Here is a 25,709-nt window from a genome sequence, read left to right on the forward strand (position 1 = left end):
TTCGTATATAATGTAAACAAAATGGGAGAACTCGCACATCCTTGAGGAACACCTGTATTGATGACTAGACTCAGATAATGTCTGGTTCACTCTGACCTGCTGGGACCTGATGGTCAAAAAAAGAGTGATAAGACCTAATAATATATGGAATAACAGACATTTGTCTGAGCTTACTAAGAAGGACGTGTGGCTGCAGAGTATTGAAAGCAGAGCTGAAGTCTACAAATAACAGTCTAGCGTAGGCCTTGGGGTTTTCAAGATGTTGCAGAATAAAATGTAATATGGTTAGTATAGCATCATCTGTACCCCGATTGTCTTTATGGGCAAACTGATATGGGTCTAACTGTCCCTTAATGTTTGACTTCAGTTTCCACACCATAAGCTTTTCCAAACACTTCATTACAACAAAAGTCAAGGCTACTGGTCTATAATCATTGCTTTCTTGAGGAACAGGTTTTTTTTTTTTGGAATAGGTGTAATGACTGCCATCTTCCAAAGAGATGGAAGTGTATAAGAGTCAACTGACCTTTGAAAGACAGGGACCCAAGCTCCTCTGCACATATCTTCAAAAGAAATGCTGAGACATCATCAGGGCCTGTTGCCTTATTAAGTATTTATTCTTTTAAAAAGTCATATGACCTCCCTTGAACACAATCATCAGCGAGAGAGAGGTCAAAACCCTTGTACCATACTATTACTGGGATATTAATGGGACACTATATTGATGTTAATACCATGGTATTGATTAATGTACGTCGAAACACCATTTAAAGACAATATGAAGAATATTCAAAGAAGAAAAGCTGGAAAGATATAGAAAAAAGATTAGTCCAGTGTTTATTTCTACAATTTTGTTTTTCATTTTTTGTCAGTTTAATGAAAATGCCTTTTAAATGTAGTCAGTATTTCATCATGTTATATTAAAATTAACATTTTAGTCAATGAAAATATAATTTCAGTTATACCAAATAATTAAAATATTTTATATATTAATTTAAATGTAGTTCCGTTCAAAAATTGGGGGTCAGTAAGTTTTTTTTTTTTTTTAAATAAATGTAATACTCTTGTTCTCCACTGACACTTTAAACTGAACAAGAGAGATAGTAAAGATATTTATAATGTCATAAAAGAGATCCATTTCAAATATTGTTTGAACTTTCTTTTATCACAGGAATAAAGCACATTTTAAAATATATTAAAAAAGAAAAGTTATTTTAAATTGTCGTAATATTTCACAATATTCCTGAGAGCATTTTCTCTTGTTATCAGACTGAGGTGCCAACTTTCACCCGAGCATGTGGATATTCTTGTTTTTCTCAACATGAACATGTGAAACAATATAAGCATGATAATCATATGCCGACTCAAGTGCATACATTCTGTACGATAATTGCCGCAGTCTGCTTCATTAGTGTTTTTTTTTCATTCACTCTGCTTGAGCTTAAATGCTTTTGTTCTGTATATTTTTTGTTTACACAGTTTAATTGTTTTCAACTGAAAGAAAACCTCAAGATATAAATGTAAATGATTAAAAAATAACGTCTTTCTAATTAAACTTCATTTATATGAACAATTGAATATTTTTTTTTATGAGCCCAAATATTCAAATACACTATTTTTGAAAAATGCTCATCCCTATCAAAAACATTAAAAAAAAAATCTTACCAACCCCAAACTTTTTAACAAAAGTGCATTTTAAAGAGATTCTTGCGGTTTTATTTTTCGTTAAAAGTTTTAATTAAATAGTTTATCACACATTTTCCCATCTCGTCATCATTATTTTTGACAGGAACCCTCAACCTTGTTAAAGTGATAGTTCACCCAAAAATGAAAATTATCCCATGATTTACTCACCCTCAAGCCATAGGTCTATATGACTATCTTCTTTTAGACAAACACAATCGGAGATATATTAAAAAATATCCTGGCTCATCCAAGCTTTATAATGGTAGTGAATGGCGCTCAGGATTTTGAAGCCCAAAGTGCATCCATCCATCATAAAAGTAATCCATGCAACTCCAGGGGCTTAATAAAGGCCTTCTGAAGTGAAGCGATGGGTTTTTGTAAGAAAAATATCCATATTTAAAACTTTATAAACTATACTAAGCAGCTTCCGACAAACATCTGTATGCAAGTCAACTTATGGCGGAAGCATAACTGCTGACTCTTCTCCTCCTCTACTCTTCCGGGTTTGTCAATAACATCATGCGTTGCGTCAGAGGCTATGCTTCTGCATACACTTTGACTTGCGTACGGATGTTCGCTGGGGGCTGGTTATTATAGTTCGCTTCAGAAAGCCTTTATTAAACCCCTGGATCCGTGTGGAATACTTTTATGATGGATGGACACACTTTTTTGGGCTTTAAAGGTGCCCTAGATTCAAAAATTTAATTTACCTCGGCATAGTTAAATAACAAGAGTTCAGTACATGGAAATGACATACAGTGAGTCTCAAACTCCATTGTTTCCTCCTTCTTATATAAATCTCATTTGTTTAAAAGACCTCCGAAGAACAGGCGAATCTCAACATAACACCGACTGTTACGTAACAGTCGGGGTGCACGCCCCAATATTTGCATATGCCAGCCCATGTTCCCAACATTATGAAAGGCATTAGACAAGGGCAGCCAGTATTAACGTCTGGATGTGCACAGCCAAATCAAAAGACTAGGTAAGCAAGCAAGGACAACAGCGAAAAATGGCAGATGGAGCAATAATAACTGACATGATCCATGATAACATGATATTTTTAGTGATATTTGTAAACTGTCTTTCTAATGTTTCGTTAACATGTTGCTAATGTACTGTTAAATGTGGTTAAAGTTCCCATCGTTTCTTACTGTATTCACGGAGACAAGAGCCGTCGCTATTTTCATTTTTAAACACTTGTAGTCTGTATAAATCATAAACACAACTTCATTCTTTATAAATCTCTCCAACAGTGTAGCATTAGCCGTTAGCCACGGAACATAGCCTCAAACTCATTCAGAATCAATGTAAACATCAAAATAAACACTGTACTTACGCGATTAGACATGCTGCATGACGAACACTTTGTAAAGATCCATTTTGAGGGTTATATTAGCTGTGTGAACGTTTTTATGTTGTTTAAGGCAAGCGCGAGCTCCGTGGGCGGAGAGCACGAGCAATTAAAGGGCCAGCAGCCCTGAATCGGCTCATTTATAATAATGCCCCAAAATAGGCAGTTAAAAAAATTAATCAAAAAAAAAATCTATGGGGTATTTTGAGCTGAAACTTCACAGACACATTCAGGGGACACCTTAGACTTATATTACATCTTTAAAAAAAAAGTTCTAGGGCACCTTTAAAATCATGAGTGCCAATCACTACCATTATAAAGCTTGAAAGAGCCAGGATTTTTTTTTTTTTTTTTTATAACTCCAATTGTGTTAGTCTGAGAAGTTAGTCACACCTAGGATGGCTTGAGGGTGAGTAAATCATGGGATAATTTTTGGGTGAACTAACCCTTTAACAATAATTTTCATTGAGAATAGCACTGGAACAAGTGGAACAAAAAGTATATGGTAATATAAACAGGAAGTTGATGAATCCAGGATGTGATTTCAGAAGGGCTGACAGAAGAACTACCTCAAAATGAGAGATTTGTGTTAACCAGGAGAGTCATCAGACACCAAGACTTTCACAAGACCCAATCAAAATATCCAAAGCCTTTCGCTTCAACTCACTGACTCTATGCTTGCCTCCAAATCGAACCAGCGGCCCTGAGTGAGATGGAACCATTTCAGTCCCATAATGTTTTTGTAATACAGATGAATCTTCTGGGAATGTGACACTTTGAATGTGGTTCCTGGGGCTAAACATATCTCTCAATGGAAATGCTCACCCATCTCTCCACAGCTGAAAATGTCCCTCATTATTATTGAGCAGACATCCAGAATAGGACTGCTTATTCTGAGGAAAGTGGGAACATACTTTAAAGAAACAGGTGGAACATCCATCCCAAGAGATGGAAGGAAAGAAATGAAATGTTTAGTATAAATAGAAATACCTGAGCCAAGAATGAAATTTCTGTCTTTATTTACTCATCCTCACGTTGTTCCAAACCTGGATGTAGCTGGTCTCCTAGCCTGGTCTAGCTGATTTTAGCCAGTTGGTCAGCTAGTCTCCCAGCCTCCCACCTCCCAAATGTGGCCAAAACCCCTCTAAAACCGGCCTGCTAAACCAGGCTGGAAGACAAGCTAAGACAAGCCAACATCTTTTTTTTAGCAGGGCTATTTGTTGTCACAGCACATTGTTTGTCATTAAATGGAGCTGCTTACGCTCATTAGCATTAACATTATACCCAATCAAAGTGGGAGATGTGGCCAGACTCGTTCTTAACCTACACTGGACCACGATTTGTACTTTTGTATGCTGCACGGTCGGCGCAGACTATAACAAGATGTAATTGAGAAGAATAATGGTTTTGTCCACTTCATGTCATTAACTAGCGAGACCGTGATAGCTAGCTTGTGTCTGCAATTGTGTCTAATTTTCTGCTGAGCACCAGATACGGGCTATGGTGGGGAATGATGATAAGTTTTTTAATGAGCACAGAGGTCTTTTGCAGACTCAAACACTCTGCCTTTTTTTTAAACCAAGGACATCTACCCAATCCAATCCACAGTCCTTAGGTGCGCTGCATGAGGGAGACTTTGTGTGTGTGGTACTCACCTCTCAATGATGTCAGCGATCGCACAGGCAAACATCTGCAGACCCTCGGGCAACTGCAAGGCCACTGCAGGTCAAAGACAGAGAGTCCAGTCAGTGCAATATAATACAATATGAAAGCCCTGGTGTCCTGCATGTCAGTCAGGTGATGCAATAAATAAAATAAAACTCAAATAAACTAATAAATACATTTTATTAAGTTAAACATTTTATTTGTGTAGTCAACTAAATAATTTTGGGTCCCATGAGCAGTTGTCTTTGACTTAAACACTATTTTGCTTATCGGACTGATACAATAACATGTAGTTACATTTACCAATACGGCCACCAATATAACAAGCATCCCTATTATAATCTGTATTCTATCAAATTTACTCTTAAAAAAAAAGGGTGTAATTCACTCAACAAACAAGTATGCGACTTCAAAACTATTTGTCGAGATAAAAACACAAAACCTTACCTTCTGTTTAGCAGTTATTAATGAATTTTTGTGTAATGAGCTATATCACAGGAACATCCGAGCACAACTACAGCAGCTAATTATTTAAGGAAACCACAGTACAATACTTTAGACAGGGTTGTCAGCTCTCACGCATTTGGTGTGAGACATGCTATTGGCTTCTGTCTCGCGCTTTCACAATGCCAAAACACAAAAGTCATGCCTCATTATGAGCAACCAGATTCAATCATGAAGTGCAGCCAACAAATTGTACACAGAAATTAATTGGTTCAAAGAAACAGAGCACTGGCTATTTCGATCTGGCACATTGCTGACGTTGAACACAAACCTAAAAATTTCCATTGTCTCTGTGGAAAAAACAATGTTCTTCTTATTGCAGCAGTGGTACATAAAGAAATTCTGGAACATTTGCATCATTACTGTCATTACTTAATCAAACTAAAATGTTAAAAAGGGCAGAAAAAATAACTTAATCTAAACTGATATGCCACTGTAAACAAGAAGGTCTGTAACAAATAACATAATATAACATAATGTAATGTAATGTAATGTAATAATTAGGTGCATGTTCTAAGATAAGTGGTGGTCAAATTTATATGCACATATTTAAAATATTCTGCATATAAATCACATAAGCAGGTGGCAAAGTTGGCATGAAGCATAAATGCAAAGTTGGCACCATTTCAGACAAGCTAACCATTTTAACGGCTGCAATAACTCGCTTGTCACTCTAAATTTACACCATGACAAAAAACCGAGACAAAGATACACTTTCTATTTCTCGAGAAAACTCAAAACAGTGTAAAACAAAAAGCCGTAACTTAGGGTGAAAATACACGTGCGGTTAAATGCTGTGAAGGAGGAATGCATTAAATCAGTGTGAAATGAATGTGGATGAAACAAAAGAGATGATAATAGGTATGTGGACGTTATCAAAGCTGAGTGGTATACCATTGTCGGATCCATTACAATGTCTTAAAACTAAGAAAAATCAATACATTATCCCTTATTGAGGACACTGACCTTTCATACAAACCATATCTGCACTGTTAAATTCAATTAAATGATAATAATTCAATAAGTGACTACATATTACTAAAACATGCAATGCGGTTAACTTCAACATATTAACAGTGATGGAAATCTAAACATATTACTTCACAATACTCCATATGCCCAGTTTTGGAGATATTTATCTTATCTTGCATACTTTTCTAAGAAGGTGACAAATTAACTTTATCTGGATATTTAATATTGAAAAACAGCTAAAAGAACAGCTAAAGAGAGATCAGCTTATTCTATCACCAGTCTAATGAGATCATGTTCCTGCGTTGTTGTTGTTTTCCTGAAATCATTGTATCATTGAATCTTTAAATTATGTGGTTGATGAACTTCATAACATTAGACATGTCTGAAGAGTGTGGTTTTTTTTTTTCTTCCTCACTGGATGCCAACGTCATGCTTAGATATGTTGCGCTGTTGTCTTGGAAACAGACTCATGCCCTAAAATTGGATCCGTTACATGTACCATACAGACTAACAAATGAACAATGAAACAAAGGGAGAAAGAAATTTCCAGTTATCACCTTTGTACACGTCTATCAGGTCATAATGATGTTATACAAGTGTGACCAATCCAGGGAGAAGCCTTTTCTATAAGTCAATAGGCGAGAATGAAACACCACAGTTTCTATTCCATCTCACCTCATCTAATTCAACTTCTGACTCTGCTACACTAATTATAAGATATTATAAATCAAGCCAATATTTGAATATTTTCATAATTTTACATTACAAATGCCATATTTCTGGCCTCTCTTCAGTACTGAAATACATAGTGGCCTACTGTCAGTGGTGTAGTCTGCTGTATGAATTATTAAAATATGTTGGATCACTGCAGTAAAATCAATTACAACCATAATCATTCCATCAAAACATGGCATGCCCTCCAGCGTGAGAGAGTTTCTGGCCAGTTTCTAACACATCTGACCAGTGATGCATTTGGTTTTCTGTGAGGTATTGAACGCTGTTGCGTGTTCTACTTATATATATATATATATATATATATATATATACACACACATACACAGGTAGTGCTGTGCAAATTGCAAAAATAACTGTGAAAGTCATGGAAGCTTCAGTTAAAATGGTTTTAACTGAAGTTGTTTTTGTGGTGTAATGTGTTTGCACCGTATGTCATCATTTTCCAGCAAAACGGTGCTTATGAATTTATAGCAGACATGGAGTTACACAGATATATAGCTTTCAGCTATTATTAGTGGTGCTTGTGAAGCAAAGCATCACTATTGTTATCTCTCACACTACTAAATCTTTTTTGGACAAAACTTTGGCGTGTAACTCATCCTGCACCATTTGTCATAGACACATGAGGTGTCAAATTGTGCAGCTTATTGAGGAGAGGTGGGCTCTGACTTTTAAGGCCCGTTCACACCAAGAATGATAACTATAAAAGATAACAATAAAGATATAGTTCTAAAAATCATTCTAAATATACAAGAATAGCAGTGTCCACACTACAGCTATAATGATATAGAGAAACGATATCGTTGGAATCACTTTCAGGATATTTTATTTTTTTTCCCAGCTGTTGAATGATAAAACACTGACAGCCAATCAGAATCCATTCTAATTGAAGAGCTTGTGCATTTAGAATGGAAGACGACATTGCGGAGAAGTTAATCGCCAAGGTCCAGAAAAAGCCACCACTGTTTGACAATTCAAAACCCCTTTTCAAAGATAATTTAAAGAAAATGGATATCAGACATATGCTCGGAGAATATATGCCGGGCTAGCAAATGGTGTAAAATAAAATGACCTCAGGTCAGGTAGGCTATCCAGCGCTAGTTTTGACAACAATGTCTAGCTTCATTTGAAGTTGCAGTGAAAAAGACTTGGTGGTGTTTTTATTCCACTATATTCACTTCATCTAAATTCACTGTTAGATTAGATTGATTATGCTAGCTATTCACTCGAAACATAGCATGCTGAGGACATCTGCTTGTTAAAGCCATGTAAATGTTATCAAGAACAGCAAAAACATGTTGTACAAAGCTTAGAACAGAATGAGCTTAGAATAAACAGACCGTTATTGTTTGTTGGTGTGAACGCAAATATATTTATTGTTATAGTTATCTTTACAGCTATCGTTCTTGGTGTGAACGGGCCTTTAGAAGCGATCAGGTGTACAATATTCGCCCGGTGGGTGGAACAAAATTTGTGAGATCTTATCTCGGAATCAGAACGTTATAGACATTTGGGGGTGAGCTCATTTGACTCAGCCCAGCAATCAGCCAATAAGTAGTCACATAATGTCATAGCCATGCCCTAGCAACCAATTACAGCACCCTAGCAACCACCCCATAGACTTTCATTGAAAAAAATGTGAGATGGATATCTGGATCAGAACATCTTAAGGCGGGAACACACCAAGCCGACGGTCGGCCGACTAAGTTTTCTCAGTGTGTTCGCACCGTCAGCTTAAGTTGGTCCTCGTCTGCTTTTTTTCGGCCAATTCGAAATGTTGAATCTGCGTCGGAGCTCGTCGGTCCGTCGGGCCATCTGATCATTCTGATTGGCTGTTCAGATACTGCCACCTACTGGTTCGGAAAGGCATTTCATCTCACGCAGGCGCAGAAATGACGTGCTACTTGGCCGTCAGCTGTCTAGCATTGGTTTGGTGTGTCAGGCCAACTTTGGACACAGACGCTGCCGACGTGAGCCAACCCCACAGTCTGCTTTCGGTGCCACTAGTTCGTCGGCGTCGGCTTGGTGTGTTCCGGACTTTAGAGACAAGTGGGTGGCCTCTTTCAACTCAGACTGGTAAGTAGGGATGCGCGGTATACCGGTACTGGAAAAATACCAGTATATATTTTTTTTCAAACGGTACGATATCATGATTTTGCCTATTTCGGTAAATGCTGCTGTTCCAAAATTCAACACTAGGTGGCAGCGTACTACCCAAACTGACGCGAAACCGGCAAATGTGACAACATAGTGGAACAAAATGGATAAAGCAGTTGAATCTTACTCAACACGCCCAAAACTAATTAATGATGAGAGCAGTAGACGTATAATTTGGAATTGCTTTGCTTAGAAAAACGATGAAGAACCATCAAACCTTGCCAAGCATCTGTCACTTGCTCATCCTGACTTACAAGACAAAATTGACAGGTCAGTGCGTCATTCAAACTATCTAATTTAGACATTTATATCAACGCACGTACATAAAATCATATCGTTTAGATAACACGAAAGCTCCAGCTTGCATTTGAACCATTGATGTTTATCTCATATATTTGCACTCAAGTTTAGGTAGTTCTTACAGTAGTATTCAGGTACAGAGATGCTAGTTACAGAAATTAAATAAAGTAATCAAATGTAAAATAACATTGAATAGTCACTGTTAATACATTAAATGGGTAAATCCATACGATTAATTTTAAGTTACAAATGTTATTTAGTGACAGACAGCAGCATGTATTTTAGGCTTCACAGATTCGATATTGGCTACTATTACACATGCGATGACGCATACTATTAAACTATTTAAATTCACGTAAGACATAACCGACTGTGTTTGAGTTTATGTGAATACTCTCTAAGACGGACATTTTGACAATTTTGTGTGTATACTATTTGAACGTTTAAGGTTAAACAACTCAATTTGGAATGCACGAGCTCTATATAGACGACTTGCGTGTGCGTTGTTTGTTGTATAAGCGCAAAGAAACCATCTCTCAAAGAGCTACCAAGTACGTTACTACTGAATGATAAAATCGCTTGGATGTTTAAAATGGGCAAGGTTATAAAAGATGTAGGTACGTGATTTTCTTCAGTTGTCCGAAACGCGCACGAGAGTGTTGTATCGCAGGGCGCATGTGTACTTAAAGTGCTCTATTTTCGCGCACTAATTTTGTACTTAATATACTAAAGATTCTTCTTTAGTACTTCTTAAGATAATCTTAAGAACATATAAGTGTACTCAATGAAATATGTGCTTTTAATTTAATATCTCTATATTTAAAAATGTATTTAGTTAACACTTGTAATACACTATGGGTTCAAGTGTGCTATAAGTGGTAACCAATTACTGATTTGATGTGATAATCTGTGTTGATTAATTTACTAATAAACATTTGAGGTAATTTCACATTTTTTAAACGTGAAACCTGCGAGAATGAGTAAAATTATGCGCAATACCCACGGCAAAATCTAGACTCCGTATGGTATCGATTTAAAGGTGCCCTAGATTCAAAATTTGAATTTACCTCGGCATAGTTGAATAACAAGAGTTCAGTACATGGAAAAGACATACATTGAGTTTCAAACTCCATTGCTTTCTCTTTCTTATGTAAATCTCATTTGTTTAAAAGACTTCCGGAAAACAGGCGGATCTCAACATAACACCGACTGTTATGTAACAGTCGGAGTGTACGCCCCCAATATTTGCATATGCCAGCCCATGTTCCCAACATTATGAAAGGCATTAGACAAGGGCAGCCAGTAACGTCTGGATCTGCACAGGTGAATCAACAGACTAGGTAAGCAAGAACAACAGCGAAAATGGCAGATGGAGCAATAATAACTGACATGATCCATGATAGCATGATATTTTTAGTGATATTTGTAAATTGTCTATCTAAATGTTTCGTTAGCATGTTGCTAATGTACTGTTAAATGTGGTTAAAGTTACCATCGTTTCTTACTGAATTCACGGAGACAAGAGCCGTCGCTATTTTCATTTTTAAACACTTGCAGTCTGTATAATTCATAAACACAACTTCATTCTTTATATATCTCTCTAACAGTGTAGCATTAGCCGTTAGCCACGGAGCATAGCCTCAAACTCATAGAGAATCAAATATAAACATCAAAATAAATACTTTACTCACATAATTCGAAGCATGCATGACGAACATCTTGTAAAGATCCATTTAAGGATTATATTAGCTGTGTGAACTTTGTAAATGTGCTGTAATATAATCGAGAGCTCGTGTGGCAGGAAGCACGTGAATTAAAGGGGCGGCGCGCTGAAAAAAGTCAGTGCATAGTTAATGATGCCCCAAAATAGGCAGTTAAAAAAAATTATTTAAAAAAATCTATGGGGTATTTTGAGCTGGAACCTCACAGACACATTCAGGGGACACCTTAGACTTATATTACATCTTGTGAAAAAGCATTCTTGGGCACCTTTAATACTGATATACAGGTATTAGGTTGTGGTACCGTAAGAAGTCAAAAACATTTTTTTTTGTTTTTTGAATGTGCTGGAAAAAAACTTATTGCTGGAAAAAACCTTATTGCTGAGCTCAGGAGCATGTGCCCTACTTAGAATTCACATACTCTTTTAAGAAATGTTGAAATTACATGAATATGGCTCAGCTGGGATAAAACAAGCAATAAATGAGAGTGGAGAAAAGTTTAAAAAAAAAAAAAAAAAAAAAGAACATAAGCAATTTGTTTTGAGTGCAGACAAGCTAAAGAGCAGCTAGGAAGGGTGATGGATGAAACGAAGAATGTGGAATACAGCTGGGCTGAGCAACTCTCTGATAAAAGGTTAAAAGACCGGCCCCCTTCAGTTCGGACAGACACAGACAGGTCATTACCTGGGAAAGGGCGAGTTTATTAACTGTAAAAGGTTATTCAGCTCAGTACGGCCTTCCCTGACAAATCTTTCCATCCATCCATCCTCGGCCGGCCGTTGACAAGCTCCATCTCACTAAGGAGTCCAGGCACTGGCCAAGGGCTAAGTGAGCACACATTTGTACACTGCATATCCAGAAATGCCATAGAAGCTCAAGGAAATGCCAAAATGCCAGAACCCCCAAATGCACAAACACACACAGAGAAAATGTGCTTAGTGTGTTCAGCTACACCTGTTACTATGTCAAAAGGACTGACAAACAAAATGTTAGTCCTCATCAAACTCTCTGGATGACTGAAAAAGCACAGCTGCTACAATAAAAACTAATACTCAGGATGAGGTATGTTATAATTAGTTAAATTTTTGTAAATTACGATTGGTTGACACAGGAATGCATACCAGCCCTTCCAAAATAGACCACACTGTAAAAGCTATCATGCAAAACAGCAAAGTTGGGGTCGCGGGACTACATGTTTGGCCATCCAATAACAGATAGGGGGAGTGTTCTGGGAAAACCTATTTGAAAACAGCCATTATGGTCACAAAAGAAAAAACACACACTTTAGCTTTAAAGGTGCCCTAGATTATGTTTTTAAAAGATGTAATATAAGTCTAAGGTGTCCCCTGAATGTGTCTGTGACGTTTCAGCTCAAAATACCCCATAGATTTTTTTTTTATTTAATTTTTTTTAACTGCCTATTGTGGGGCATCATTATAAACGTGCCGATTTTATGCTGCAGCCCCTTTAAATCCCGTGCTCTCCACCCACAGAGCTCGCGCTTGCCTTAAACAGTGCATAAACAAAGTTTACACAGCTAATATAACCCTCAAAATGGATCTTTACAAAGTGTTTGTCATGCATGCATCGGATTATGTGAGTATTGTATACTGTTATATTGTTTACTTCTGATTTTGAATGAGTTTGATAGTGCTCCGTGGCTAACGGCTAATGCTACACTGTTGGAGAGATTTATAAAGAATGAAGTTGTGTTTATGAATTATACAGATTGCAAGTTTAAAAATGAAAATAGCAACGGCTCTTGTCTCCGTGAATACAGTAATAACCGATGGTAACTTTAACCACATTTAACAGTACATTAGCAAACGCTAACGAAACATTTAGAAAGACAGTTTACAAATATCACTAAAAATATCATGTTATCATGGATCATGTCAGTTATTATTGCACCATCTGCCGTTTTTCGCTATTGTTCTTGCTTGCTTACCAAGTCTGATGATTTGGTTGTGCACATCAATACTGGCTGCCCTTGTCTAATGCCTTTTATAATGTTGGAAACGTGGGCTGGCATATGCAAATATTGGGGGCGTACACCCCGACTGTTACGTAACAGTCGGTGTTATGTTGAGATTCGCCTGTTCTTCGGAGGTCTTTTAAACAAATGAGATTTATATAAGAAGGAGGAAACAATGGAGTTTGAGACTCACTGTATGTCATTTCCATGTACTGAACTCTTGTTATTCAACTATGCCAAGATAAATTCAATTTTTCATTCGAGGGCACCTCTAAAAAACACAGAATATTCAAAATACAGTACAGCCCCTTTGTACCTTGCTTAAATATTATATTTCTTGATGCTTCTTCAGAGAGGTTTAGCTCTGAATGAACATCGCATCTTCACTCCTTCCATCAGTCTGTTGGCAAATACAAACAGACAGCCCTGCAGACAGAGTTTGTATTTTGATCACATTTATTTCAAGATACCATGGACTAATTATTCAAACACAAGAATGAATTAATCTGGGAGGTAAGTCATCTCTACGATCCTCTGCATTCATCATCGCCATCCTTAGGCCAGAAAAACTCACAAATAATCAGTTAGGCAACCAATGCATCCTCATTATGTGAAATGAACATACAAACAGATGTTTGTGCAGCTCTGATGAAGCTTACTGAGCCAGATAAGAACAACAGAGACACAGGAGAGACAAGAATGAAACAGGAGTGATGCTAGACCTGGGCAGAAGGGATGTAGCCCAGAATCTTCAGAAGGCTCCATTTATTTGAGCAAAAATATAGACAAGAAAAACAGTAATACTGTGAAATATTATTACCATTAAAAAAAAAAAAAAAAAGTAACTTATTCATGTGATGGCAGAGCAGAATTCAGCACCCATTAACTCTAGTCTTCAGTGTCACATAATCTTCAGAAATCTTTCTAATATGCTGATTTGGCGCTCAAGAAAAAAATCTTATTATTATTATAAATGTTGAAAACAGTTGTGCTTCTTAATATTTTGTTGAAACCGAAAACCCCATTGAAAATTAATTGCTACTAGCAATTACCTTTTGCTGACCGGGTCTTGTGCCACCCCATCTCACTGCAGCTGCTTTCTATGTCTGCCCATGAAAGAAACCTCTTGACCTTCTAGAAGCCATGTTACTGCCATACAGTTCAAGTAAAGTTAATTAAATCACAGAATAAAATGCACCTTGTCTTCTAATATTTATCCTCTGGCAAAAAATTGCGATTTTACTTAGTCTTTTAAAAAAAAGTGCATATTTGAACTCAAGACCTTTAGCAAAATAATGAGCTATATGACATTACAGATTTTTCTTTATTTATATTTTAATTTTGTTGCATCATTTCTCTAGAACTTTGACCATTTGTTTTAGTAGATTATTTTATTATATTTGCAAGCATTAATAAGACTATTTATGATATTTACAGAAAATTGCATTATGACAAACTAATGGATGTGGTCTTATATGTAGAGTTGCCCACTGAATGAATCATGTTGATTCATTCTAAAAATGTTTGCAGTTTGCAATGTTAGTGCTATGCAAGTCATAACATTAAAAAAATGTTCAGAAGAACCTCTCATTTCAGACAGGAAATGTATCTCTGAAAAGTGCTGTTACTCTGAACTCTGGGGCTATGACTACATCATGTGCAACAAAACAATGATATATATATATATAAGTGTGGAAAGCTTGTCTATATATCAGGCATGACTCACTGGTCCCAGAGAACATTACAATGAAACACATTACAATACATTTAAAGGTGCCCTCGAATGAAAAATTGAATTTATCTTGGCATAGTTAAATAACAAGAGTTCAGTACATGGAAAAGACATACAGTGAGTCTCAAACTCCATTGTTTCCTCCTTCTTATATAAATCTCATTTGTTTAAAAGACCTCCAAAGAACAGGCGAATCTCAACATAACAACGACTGTTACGTAACAGTCGGGGTGTACGCCCCCAGTATTTGCATATGCCAGCCCACGTTTCCAACATTATAAAAGGCATTAGACAAGGGCAGCCAGTATTAATGTCTGGATGTGCACAACCAAATCATCAGACTTGGTAAGCAAGCAAGAACAATAGCGAAAAACGGCAGATGGAGCAATAATAACTGACATGATCCATGATAACATGATATTTTTAGTGATATTTGTAAACTGTCTTTCTAAATGTTTCGTTAGCATGTTGCTAATGTACTGTTAAATGTGGTTAAAGTTACCATCGGTTATTACTGTATTCATGGAGACAATAGAGCCGTCGCTATTTTCATTTTTAAACACTTGCAGTCTGTATAATGCATAAACACAACTTCATTCTTTATAAATCTCTCCAACAGTGTAGCATTACCCGTTAGCCACGGAGCACTATCAAACTCATTCAAAATCAGAAGTAAACAACTTAACAGTATACAATACTCACAATCCGACGCATGCATGCCACATGCATGACGAACACTTTGTAAAGATCCATTTTGAGGGTTATATTAGCTGTGTGAACTTTTTTATGTTGTTTAAGGCAAGCGCGAGCTCCGTGGGCGGAGAGCACGAGCAATTAAAGGGCCAGCAGCCCTGAATCGGCTCATTTATAATGATGCCCCAAAATAGGCAGTTAAAAAAATTAATCAAAAAAAATCTATGGGGTATTTTGAGCTGAAACTTCACAGACACATTCAGGGGACACCTTAGACTTATATTACATCTTTTAAAAACATAATCTAGGGCACCTTTAAAAGACGCCTGTAACAGAAGTTTCCTTATCATTACATGAAGTTCTCCTCTTCATAGCTGGAAATGAAAGTAGATGAAGTTTGTGCTGATGCCACAGCACAAGAATAATTGATACAAATCTAATATGACAAAGAACAGACACTGACCAGGCACAGGTAATAAATACAAACACAATTCAGCCTACTATAACTACATCAAACTGAATACACACAAGTGAAAATGACAAGACCCTGCAACTCTCTAAAAGGTTTTTGCAATCAGTTGATACATTGAAAGTGTAGTGCAAATCATTACTTTAAAGTCGGCATGAAATCAAAATTGACCCTATTTATTTTGTTAGTGCATATTACTAGTCTTGTGGTGAACAATTAATCCGTGCAAGTTAATACACAGAAAAAAAATGTAGCAGTAATCTTTAATCAAAATCTGAAAAGTTACTTCTGGTCTGGAATGGCGTTCCTTCTCTGATGACGTCAAGTTTGACGGCTTGGGTTGAAAACTCTTAAACCACTCCCCTCCAACCGTTAGTCTGCTATGAGCGAGAGATGGAGAGGAGGAGCACTAAGGTGAAAAGTCGTTTGCAACTTCCGGTTCACGGGGACTTAAATTCTAGCTGGCTAACATAGATGCAGTTTGGTTACATTTTCAAAAATCATCAGTTTGAATGTATTTGGATCACAAAACTCACTGTTCAGATCATATAAGATTGAGTCACAGATCATTTTTCGGATCAGCAAAAAAGCAATACGTATTCTTGATCAAGCAAACCGCCCATTCTAGGAAACACACAGAATAAATCTATCATGAGTCACTATGAATACTGCATTAACAGTCACATCCATTACTGTAAACCGTTAATTTTGCATGATGATGCATGCATGCTGACGCCGGTAAATAAGTGCAACATTGTCCAGCTCAAGATAAACAAACACTTAAGTTATGACAGCGGAGGAAGATCCACGGGTGGTCTATTTGTTAATTATATAATATAATTTAATATGTGGTTAGTGGTTCTCATCTATGGATCTAATATTTCACAAATAAGTTTATGTAATTGCGTAATAAGAAATAAAACCATTTTTTTAACAATGTGAACATGCATTCCTTCTGGAGATGCCTGAATGTTTCGTAAAAAACATTTGACTTGCTGTAGCCAGATTATAATAGTCATCCAGTTTAAGTTAGTATCTACAGACGTACATTATTCTGCATTGTGAAGAGCTGTGTCAAGGTCCAGCACACTTCTGAATGTTTGGTGCCAGTTTTCATAATGCATTTCAGAATGGTAGGTGTCACTTTATAATGGTTTGTGGCATTTTCTCTTATGTTAGTTTACAATTATATGAAATACCAACCTGACTGGTAAGTGTCAGTTTGTAATAGCTCATACCCCTGCTGGTTGGTACCACTTTAATTAGAATGTTTCACTTTTTTTAGTTGTGGCCACCCAAAAATATCTTTTATTATTCCAAATGACACAGCTGAACTGTCAATCCTATGCAAGTAGAAAACAAAAGTGTTATCAAACACAACCGGAATGTAATATACCCTATGTTTGAAAGCAGTGTATTATTAATTAAATGTCATTCTTCCATTAAATGCATATGTTACACCATTTACATAAGCTAATGCTCCAATGTGTCATTAGGTTATTGGAGGTATGACAACATACAATGACATGCTCCGCAACAATGTCAATGGCACATGACCCAATCCATCAGCACATAAACACATTTTAGTGGCACTCTATCTATTGGTCATCTATTGGTCATCTATTGGTACATGTGTCAATGGCTTTTGTGTGTAAGATGCCATGCCATAATGTTAATACCACCTCTCCACTATACATCCATTTTATTTCTCAACTGTTTACAATGACAGAAATAACCATCTGTGTTTACGAGAATACTTGCAGAGATGGGTATATTTGACAATTTTGTGTATGTGTAATTTCAAGTGCAAAGAGGAATCAGTTTGGTGTCTGAAACGCAGCTCTCTTTAAGCGCACTTTGGGTGCGTGAGGCCGAGCACACAGATAACAGCATGCGAGTACCAAATTCAGTTCTCTTTTGCCTCTTCTTGCACTTGAATATGTAAACTGCCAAGGCAAAGCACATGTAAAAAATAAACTTTCACTCTATGATCGATGGTTAAACTTTGCAATAAATACGCAAATCACACGTGTGCCAAACCGTGGGGCTGTACGGATCAATTACGATCCATTACACTCCTAGAATGTAGTGAAAACTATACACAAATAAGTAATGTTTTGCATTTTAAACCATCACTTTCCAGCAAAATTGTGTTACATTGTAGTGGTTTAATATTTTATAGCTTGTTAAAGGTTTCCTTTTTGTAAATTATATGAGTTTAATTTGTTATTTTAGTGAATCTTGATATATTTTGAAATATTTAAATATTTCTCAGATACTATTTAAGAAAAATAATAGTGAAAAACACAGAAGAGAGAGGAAAACGTAAAAAGAGAGAGAATCTGGTCAAAAATTATCTTTGCCCATTGAGTACACAAATAAAGGGGGCTTTTAAAAAAAGAAAAGCTCCACAACAAAGAGCCCAGCAGACTGTAGCATTCTCTCCAATCCCCATGAAAGTACTTCGCACAAGCCACCTGCTAACACATTCAGCACATCAAACACTTGTCTGTTGTCATTCACATCAATAGAGGCTTGAAATTGGGCATTTCTCTGGCACATTATTAGGACTTTTCGTGATTAAAGATTGGGCATCGCTGTAGGTCTGAACTCCTTATGGTGAACATGTATCCAGATTTACTGAAATCAACTGAAGCCTTGTTCTGCTTTATCTTTTTCCCTCGTCTTACTGTGTAATGGCCCATCCTGAAGACTCTTTGACACCTGTACTAGAGTGACAACAGGCCCTTGGGACGAATTTCCATCAGACAGTGATGCATGACCAAAAGGATACGAGGTCGGTCGGGTGAGAGTGACAAAAATCACAATTAGAAGCCCAAGAAACATAGAAGGTCACATAGCAATGGCACTTTTTGAAACAAAACTGTGTGTACATACAACTCCACTACTGGCTTATTTTGACTCAGCTGTTCTGACATGTCAGAGACAGTGTCATTGGTATAACATGTTTGGCTTGCAGCGCACGGACATCACAACGGTTATGACAAATTAAGAGCGCAGGCTAAACAAGCAAAGCCAAGTAAGAGCCAAAGGGTTGCTGGATCAAGACCCACAACTCTAAGCCGCGGCACCCATGACAAGGCCTTCAAGCTGAGTCAATTCATCATCAACGCAGAGATAAACAGCTCTTGATTGGACGCATCAGACTAAATGAGGATTAAATTTGCATAACGATAAATGATATGGCTCGAATAATAGGATTAGCATGCTGCTAGCTGTGATTTCACCATCTTTTTATGCTATGATGAAATTCTCAGAGGTTAGCTTAAGGTGGTGAAGTATGTGCATTAGAATAAGATGTAATTACTTCCAATAAAAGGATTATTTTACAGTAAAATGTTATAGTGAGACAGCTTGGGCCAACCCTGGGAAAACGTTGACCACTTATAATTGCTGAAATCTCACTAAGAAACTGTATGACATCTCATTAGAGCATTTTAAAACAAGCCATAAGTGTTGCTTTCCGGGGGGAATAATTTCACACCAATCTGACAAGATCTTATGGAAAAAAAACACTTATGGAAGTCACTACAGAGGATATAACATATTTTGATGCAAAACAGCCCAGACTAAGGGACTTTTTAAACAGCATTTATTAATCTAGGTTCAGGTTTCTTTATAAAAATACTATTATTCATTGTTAATTCATGTTCATTCATAATACATGAACAATTTATAGAGCTTACATGTACAAAAAAAAAATAGAATGTGTAGAAATTAAAGGGATAGTTCACCCAAAAATGAAAAATTGATGTTTATCTGCTTACCCCCAGCGCATCCAAGATGTAGGTGACTTTGTTTCTTCAATAGAACACAAATGATGATTTTTAACTCCAACCGTTGCCGTCTGTCAGTCAAATAATGCTAGTGGATGGGAACTTCTACTATAAGAGTAAATAAAACTTGCATAGACAAATCCAAATTAAACCCTGCGGCTCGTGACGACACATTGATGTCCCAAGACACGAAACGATCAGTTTGTGCGTGTAACCGAACAGTATTTATATCATTTTTTACCTCTAAAACACCACTATGTCTAACTGCGTTCAGCACTCGGTTAGTGAGGTCTGATCGCGCTCTGACAACGGCAGTGATGTCTCGATCTCATTGAAGTATATGCGCGAGACATCACTGCCGTTGTCAGAGCGCGATCAGACCTCACTAACCGAGTGCTGAACGCAGTTGGACAATTATGGTGTTTTAGAGGTAAAAAATGATATAAATACTGTTCGGTTTCTTGCACAAACCGATCGTTTCGTGTCTTCGGACATCAATGTGTCGTCACGAGCCGCAGGGTTTCATTTGGACTTGTCTATGCAAGTTTTATTTACTCTTATAGTAGAAGTTCCCATTCACTAGCATTATTTGACTGTCAGACAGCAACGGTTGGAGTTAAAAATCATCATTTGTGTTCTACCGAAGAAACAAAGACACCTACATCTTGGATGCGCTGGGGGTAAGAAGAAAAACATCAAATTTTCATTTTTGGGTGAACTATCCCTTTAACATAAACCAAGAAAAATTCTGAAAAGTTCATTACTTAGGTACCATTAGATATCATGAATTAACAAATTTAATCTTACTGTAAAGTGTTACAGAAATCTGAAGAAAAATCAAATACCAAGATAATATTTCAAGCTGCTGTGCTCTGAAAAATACAAGTCATTCTGACTGTGGCAAATGCGTCTTTGCCATTCAGCAGAATCAGTTGATGGTTAATGAGCTAATGACCATATCTTCCACATTTTACTGAAGCAAAGTTCTTCAAAATTAGGTAATTATGCCTCTAAATGTCATCATGAATTTCACCAATTTTCCCAGTTGGTTTAAAGCAGCCCTCTGCAGCAATTTAAAGCTTGCACTTTGTTCCAGAGAACAGCAAAAAGACCACAACTTAATTTATGCCTGTGTGGAAACCTCCAAGGCAATTCTGCTTTTTAGTTTGCTTGACTCTATCCATATAACTAAAAACACAATAGTGAAGAACATTAATCTATATAATGCAGCCTGTATGCTCTCATAAAGGCAATAAGCTTGAGACATACCTTATGTAATGTTGCTGCATTATCCTGCAAACAGAGATGAACTTTAAAGCAATTTAATTCTCTATGGACAGACAATCAGAAAGACTAATATTCTGGAACTGAAAGTGTAAGCCTAATAACATAAAATACAACACACAACAACATGCTCAAACTATCTACAATATATAGCCTCTTTTGCTGAAGTAGGCAGCAAAACAAAAGTTTATTTGCACACTTAGAGGAAGTAAATAGCTCAATATAACATGAACTGCATAACCTAATAGCTTAATATAACCTTAAACACAACAAACCGATTTTAAATGTACTCACCCCTCTTGGCTTTGGCTTGTCGCACCCTCCATATTGTTTTGTGGATCTCAAAATTGTAATTCGCTGGCAAAGCCTTAATTGCCTCGTTGAGCTCTGGATCTTTGAGGATCTCATCAGGAATCTGGTTTGCCACTCTCCTCGGTCCTCGCACTACATTAAAAAGACAATATGAGAGTTAATTCGCTTAATTTGCTTTAGAGATACTGAAGGCTGAGTTTGTTGTAGGCATCACTGAACTCAAGTGTGCTTTAAGACACTGTTGTGCAATGTACAACATGTGCAATTGCAAATTGCCTTAGCAAGTGCCACTAAAAATCTCATTTCATTTTTATGAGAAATTGATTGCACTATAGCCTATATAATAAGACAAGGAAAGCCCATGCAATCATTTCTTAGATCCAAAATTAATCATCACACAAATCAATCAGCACACTGTCAGGACAGCAGCTGAACTGAGAGGTCAGCCATCAGCAGAATGAGTCTGTCAGTGACATTCATTCATTCATTTTTGAAGTCTATGACAGACAGACCATCTGTAATGCAAGCTCTAGCTAGCTACATTCCTATACACAGTATCCATAAAAACATGCTTACTTATTTTCCAGCATTAAAATAACAATAGACATAACATTTTTTGCCACTGATCAACAGAAAAAAATCTAATGTATTATGATGGACCAAAATGAACACTAGTGCAGTCAATTGGTTTAGAAGTCACATAAATAGTTAACCGGTGTGTAGGCTTGCTGCAGTAGTTGGTGTTAGTGGTGTTACACAGTGTTCAGCAGTACATGATTACATTACTTGGCACCGCCCCCACTGTTGTATTGATTTTTTTAATAGAAATAAAATCCATTTAGTTCAGTTGGATAATGACGCTATAATTACAAACTGAAAGTGCCTGCTCTGCTCCATACAGCATGAGCTGCAGAGTTGCAGCAAAGTGCAGCAGGAGAAAGATTTCAATTAGTAAAGCGAGATGACTGACAAGACGATGGCGTAGGATTTAGTGCGCAAGAGATCCTGACCGTCACTGACAAATATCTTATCTTGTAAAATGTGTAGTCAGTACCGCGACTCCCTATACACGGAGTGCACATGATCGCCAATTCGGAAGCAAAAGTGAAAAGCGAGCGCACATTCAAAAGCGATTTCAATACTCACATATTGATAGCGGCTCCCTGATGCCCGCAAATCATATACAATATCTCCCCCTGGTGTTAATACCGGTGTTGTCGCAAGTTTATTTACCGGTGTGTAAATTTTAGGGCTGTCAAACGATTAATCACAATTAATCGCATACAAAATAAAAGTTTGAGTTTGCCTAATATATGTGGGTGTACTGTGTGTAATTATTATGTATATTTAAATACAAACACATCCATGTATATATTTGAGAAATATTTACAAGTATATGTATTTATTTATATTTTTATATAATTTATATTATATATAAACACATTTTTTGTACATAACATATTTCTCTTAAATATATACATTAATTTGTGTGTATTTATATATACATATTATTTACACACATTACTCACACATATATTATACAAACTCAAACTTTTATTTTGTATGCGATTAATCGCGATTAATCGTTTGGCAGCCCTAGTAAATTTCCTCACCGTGACATCCCTAACTATTTGTGTAACGGCAGTTTTATGGCAGAAAATTACACAATGAAGAAAAAAATAACAGCTCCAAGAAAAAGTAACTGAAAAGCACAAGGTTGGGGATGTATGGAATATTTTCAACTCGTTGAATATCCTTGGGAGCAGTGCGAAGGGAAAAAAAAGTGACACCAGAGTGTCCACCTCGGTTGAAATCGCGTTATGGGGGGCAGTCAGAGTACCGGCAACATGTGAAAAGTGCCAGTACGCAAAAAAAAGTGAGGGTATGCTGCAGGTTACAATACAGAAGTGCTGGTGTTGTTATCTGATTGCCTAATCCTAACCCCACCCCTAATCCTAACCCCTCCCCCCACACCCAATCCTAAACCTACCAATACTAGAGGGGTAATAATTTGGTGGGGGTAGGAATTCGGCACAACACCGGTATTGCATACCAGCCCACCCAGAAAGTTAGTATTGCTAAATCAATAATTTAAAAAATGGAAAATGTATGGCACAGTTGTAGATTTACAGTTGTAAATCTACATATAATCTTATAACAGACAGACTACAGCCTCAAAAATTGAATGACCATGCCAGAAAGGGACTGGTAAGGGACCAATGGTTGTTCAGGTGTTTCACAAGTTTATGGGAGACTGGAAAAGAGAAGTAAGTATTTGAAAATAAATGTCATATTAATATCTACAGATTGCCAAAACTGAGCTTCAGACTAAACATCATGTTCATCATAAACCAAAAACTATGCAGAAACACACAATTCCCTATCCGCTTGTTAAGTCGTGACGTAAGGAACGCCGTTTCTGGGTCCAAGCCCCGGCTCATTTCACTTGAGAATGCCATCGACGGCCGTTTATGAGCGCTATTTATTCATATTAAACATTTAACATTTTAAAGTTAAACATTTAAAATACTTACAGTCTACACAACAGTCTCCGTGCTCACAGCGTCACAGACATTAATACATTAACGATTTATAAAAGATGAATCACTGTCTGGCCATCTGGGATTTTGGTATGGAGATAAAGGTTATGATTATAATTTTTTTGGTAGTATTACACCACATCATGTGTGTATATTAGCACCGTTTGTTGTTTTCTTGTGGCATGAGATAAAGCGTTTGGACCCGGAAGTGCTGCAGCGTGACGTCAGACTAAACAACCGAATAGTGAAGCATGCTGGTGGGAGCATCATGCTGTGTGGATATTTCTCCACAGCAGGCCCTCAAAGTCTTCTGAGGGTAAAGAGTAAAATCCAAAAATCCTGGAGGAAAATATGGAGGAGTATTGAGTATTGTTTCAGCCTCTTATGCAAAATACTGCCCTGAAAGGGGGTGAACACTTAAGCAAACAACTATTTAAATAAGTGTAATACATTATGATAATATGCTAATTGGAGTCAAAAGTTCAGTGCTTATTATAGGCACAGTACAACATATATTCATTAGATACATAAAAAAATTACAATATTTCTTATCATAATAATATCCATTTTCAGCCAAAAAAACACAGCAATGTTCAGGCAAGAAACCAAAACAATGTTTACAATTTTTTTTTTTCTCCAGTGATTATTTCTATATATAGCTTCCGTGTTTTTGAACACCGAGGATGCTGGGAAGAGGGGTGGCAGTAAGAGGACAGACATGTGATCTGAGTGTGGCAGGACTGATGGGAACACAGGAAAACATGATCATTTTTCACAAGCCCACTGCAGCCAAGTGATGCTGTACCGTCTCATGGACAGGAGAGAAGGAATAGCTAAAGAAACCACTTAAGTTCTCTTTAATTTAAAAACAAAAACAGTGCTGATGTCAAAAGAATACGCCTTCCAAAACATATATGCATTTAATGTCCTGTCTTAGTTTATGTAAACAATAAAAAATTTCACGACAAAAAAATAAATTCATGAAAAGGAAACTGAAGCATGAAAAATATCAAATCAATGTTTTGACCGACATAAACTACAATTTATACACAATTAAGTGTTTGAGGTGTATGAAACCAAAATAAAATTACTGCTAAATAAACTAACATTTGTGCTTGAGACATAGCCTTTGTGACAACTAGCCCCGGTAACACATGCAATACTTTAGATCACATTTCTGATTAAATAAGCCACATAGTGACAGCAATATATCCCATAACACAAGATATACATTTCACTTAGCATTAGACAGAATTACCACCTACAGGTTTATCGCGACGTTACTTTAAAACACAGATCTTGATTTTTATAGCTGATAGACATCGCAACCGCAACACGATGAACTATTAAGAAATCAAACTAATAGTACTCACCATTAGGTTTTTTCGCAGTAAGCACTTCAATCTCGCTAGTGGGAGCCGCCATCTTTCCCCAAACAAGTGCACGTGGAGTGAAACAGACATTACGCATCGAGCACAGAGCTGATGCGAGCAAATCAACTGTCGATACCATTGATATGAACGACGTATTGAGGGGCAAGGAAAGTTTTCAGACATTTTGAAGCCAAGGAGGACCCCTTTCTTATAATAAAAAGGCCACTATATATTAACTTTATAATAAATCAAAAGCAAGTTGAAATGTTGTTTCCCAAATTAAATGCATTGCTTTTATATTGGCATTGTACAAAAGTTTTGAAATTGTCACTGTGTGACATTGAGTAATTGTAGATGTAAAAACTTTCAGTTAACCATTTCAGTTAACCATTCAGTTAGCTACTTTGTAAGACTAAATGCACATTTAGGGAATCCCTGCA

The 25,709-nt window shown here is 36.8% G+C and overlaps 1 protein-coding gene across 3 annotated transcripts in view; it reads right to left on the reverse strand.

The window, feature by feature from the left end:
* The window catches only part of dph1 (diphthamide biosynthesis 1), a 120,891-nt gene extending 95,466 nt beyond the window's left edge, over window positions 1-25,425 (reverse strand). The window contains exons 1-3 of one of the 3 annotated variants that reach the window (XM_048160199.1): window positions 25,270-25,425; window positions 21,339-21,488; window positions 4,696-4,759 (exon numbers count right to left, since the gene is read on the reverse strand). In XM_048160199.1, the coding sequence (XP_048016156.1) occupies window positions 4,696-4,759; window positions 21,339-21,488; window positions 25,270-25,359 (304 nt within the window). In that variant the 5' untranslated portion in view covers window positions 25,360-25,425. The remainder of the gene's footprint in view (window positions 1-4,695; window positions 4,760-21,338; window positions 21,489-25,269) is intronic. The other 2 variants (XM_048160197.1, XM_048160198.1) reach the window with 2 other exon arrangements.
* Window positions 25,426-25,709: the final 284 nt, after the last annotated feature.

Source organism: Megalobrama amblycephala, linkage group LG16 (genome assembly GCF_018812025.1).
Source record: "Megalobrama amblycephala isolate DHTTF-2021 linkage group LG16, ASM1881202v1, whole genome shotgun sequence".
Taxonomy (NCBI): Eukaryota; Metazoa; Chordata; class Actinopteri; order Cypriniformes; family Xenocyprididae; genus Megalobrama; species Megalobrama amblycephala.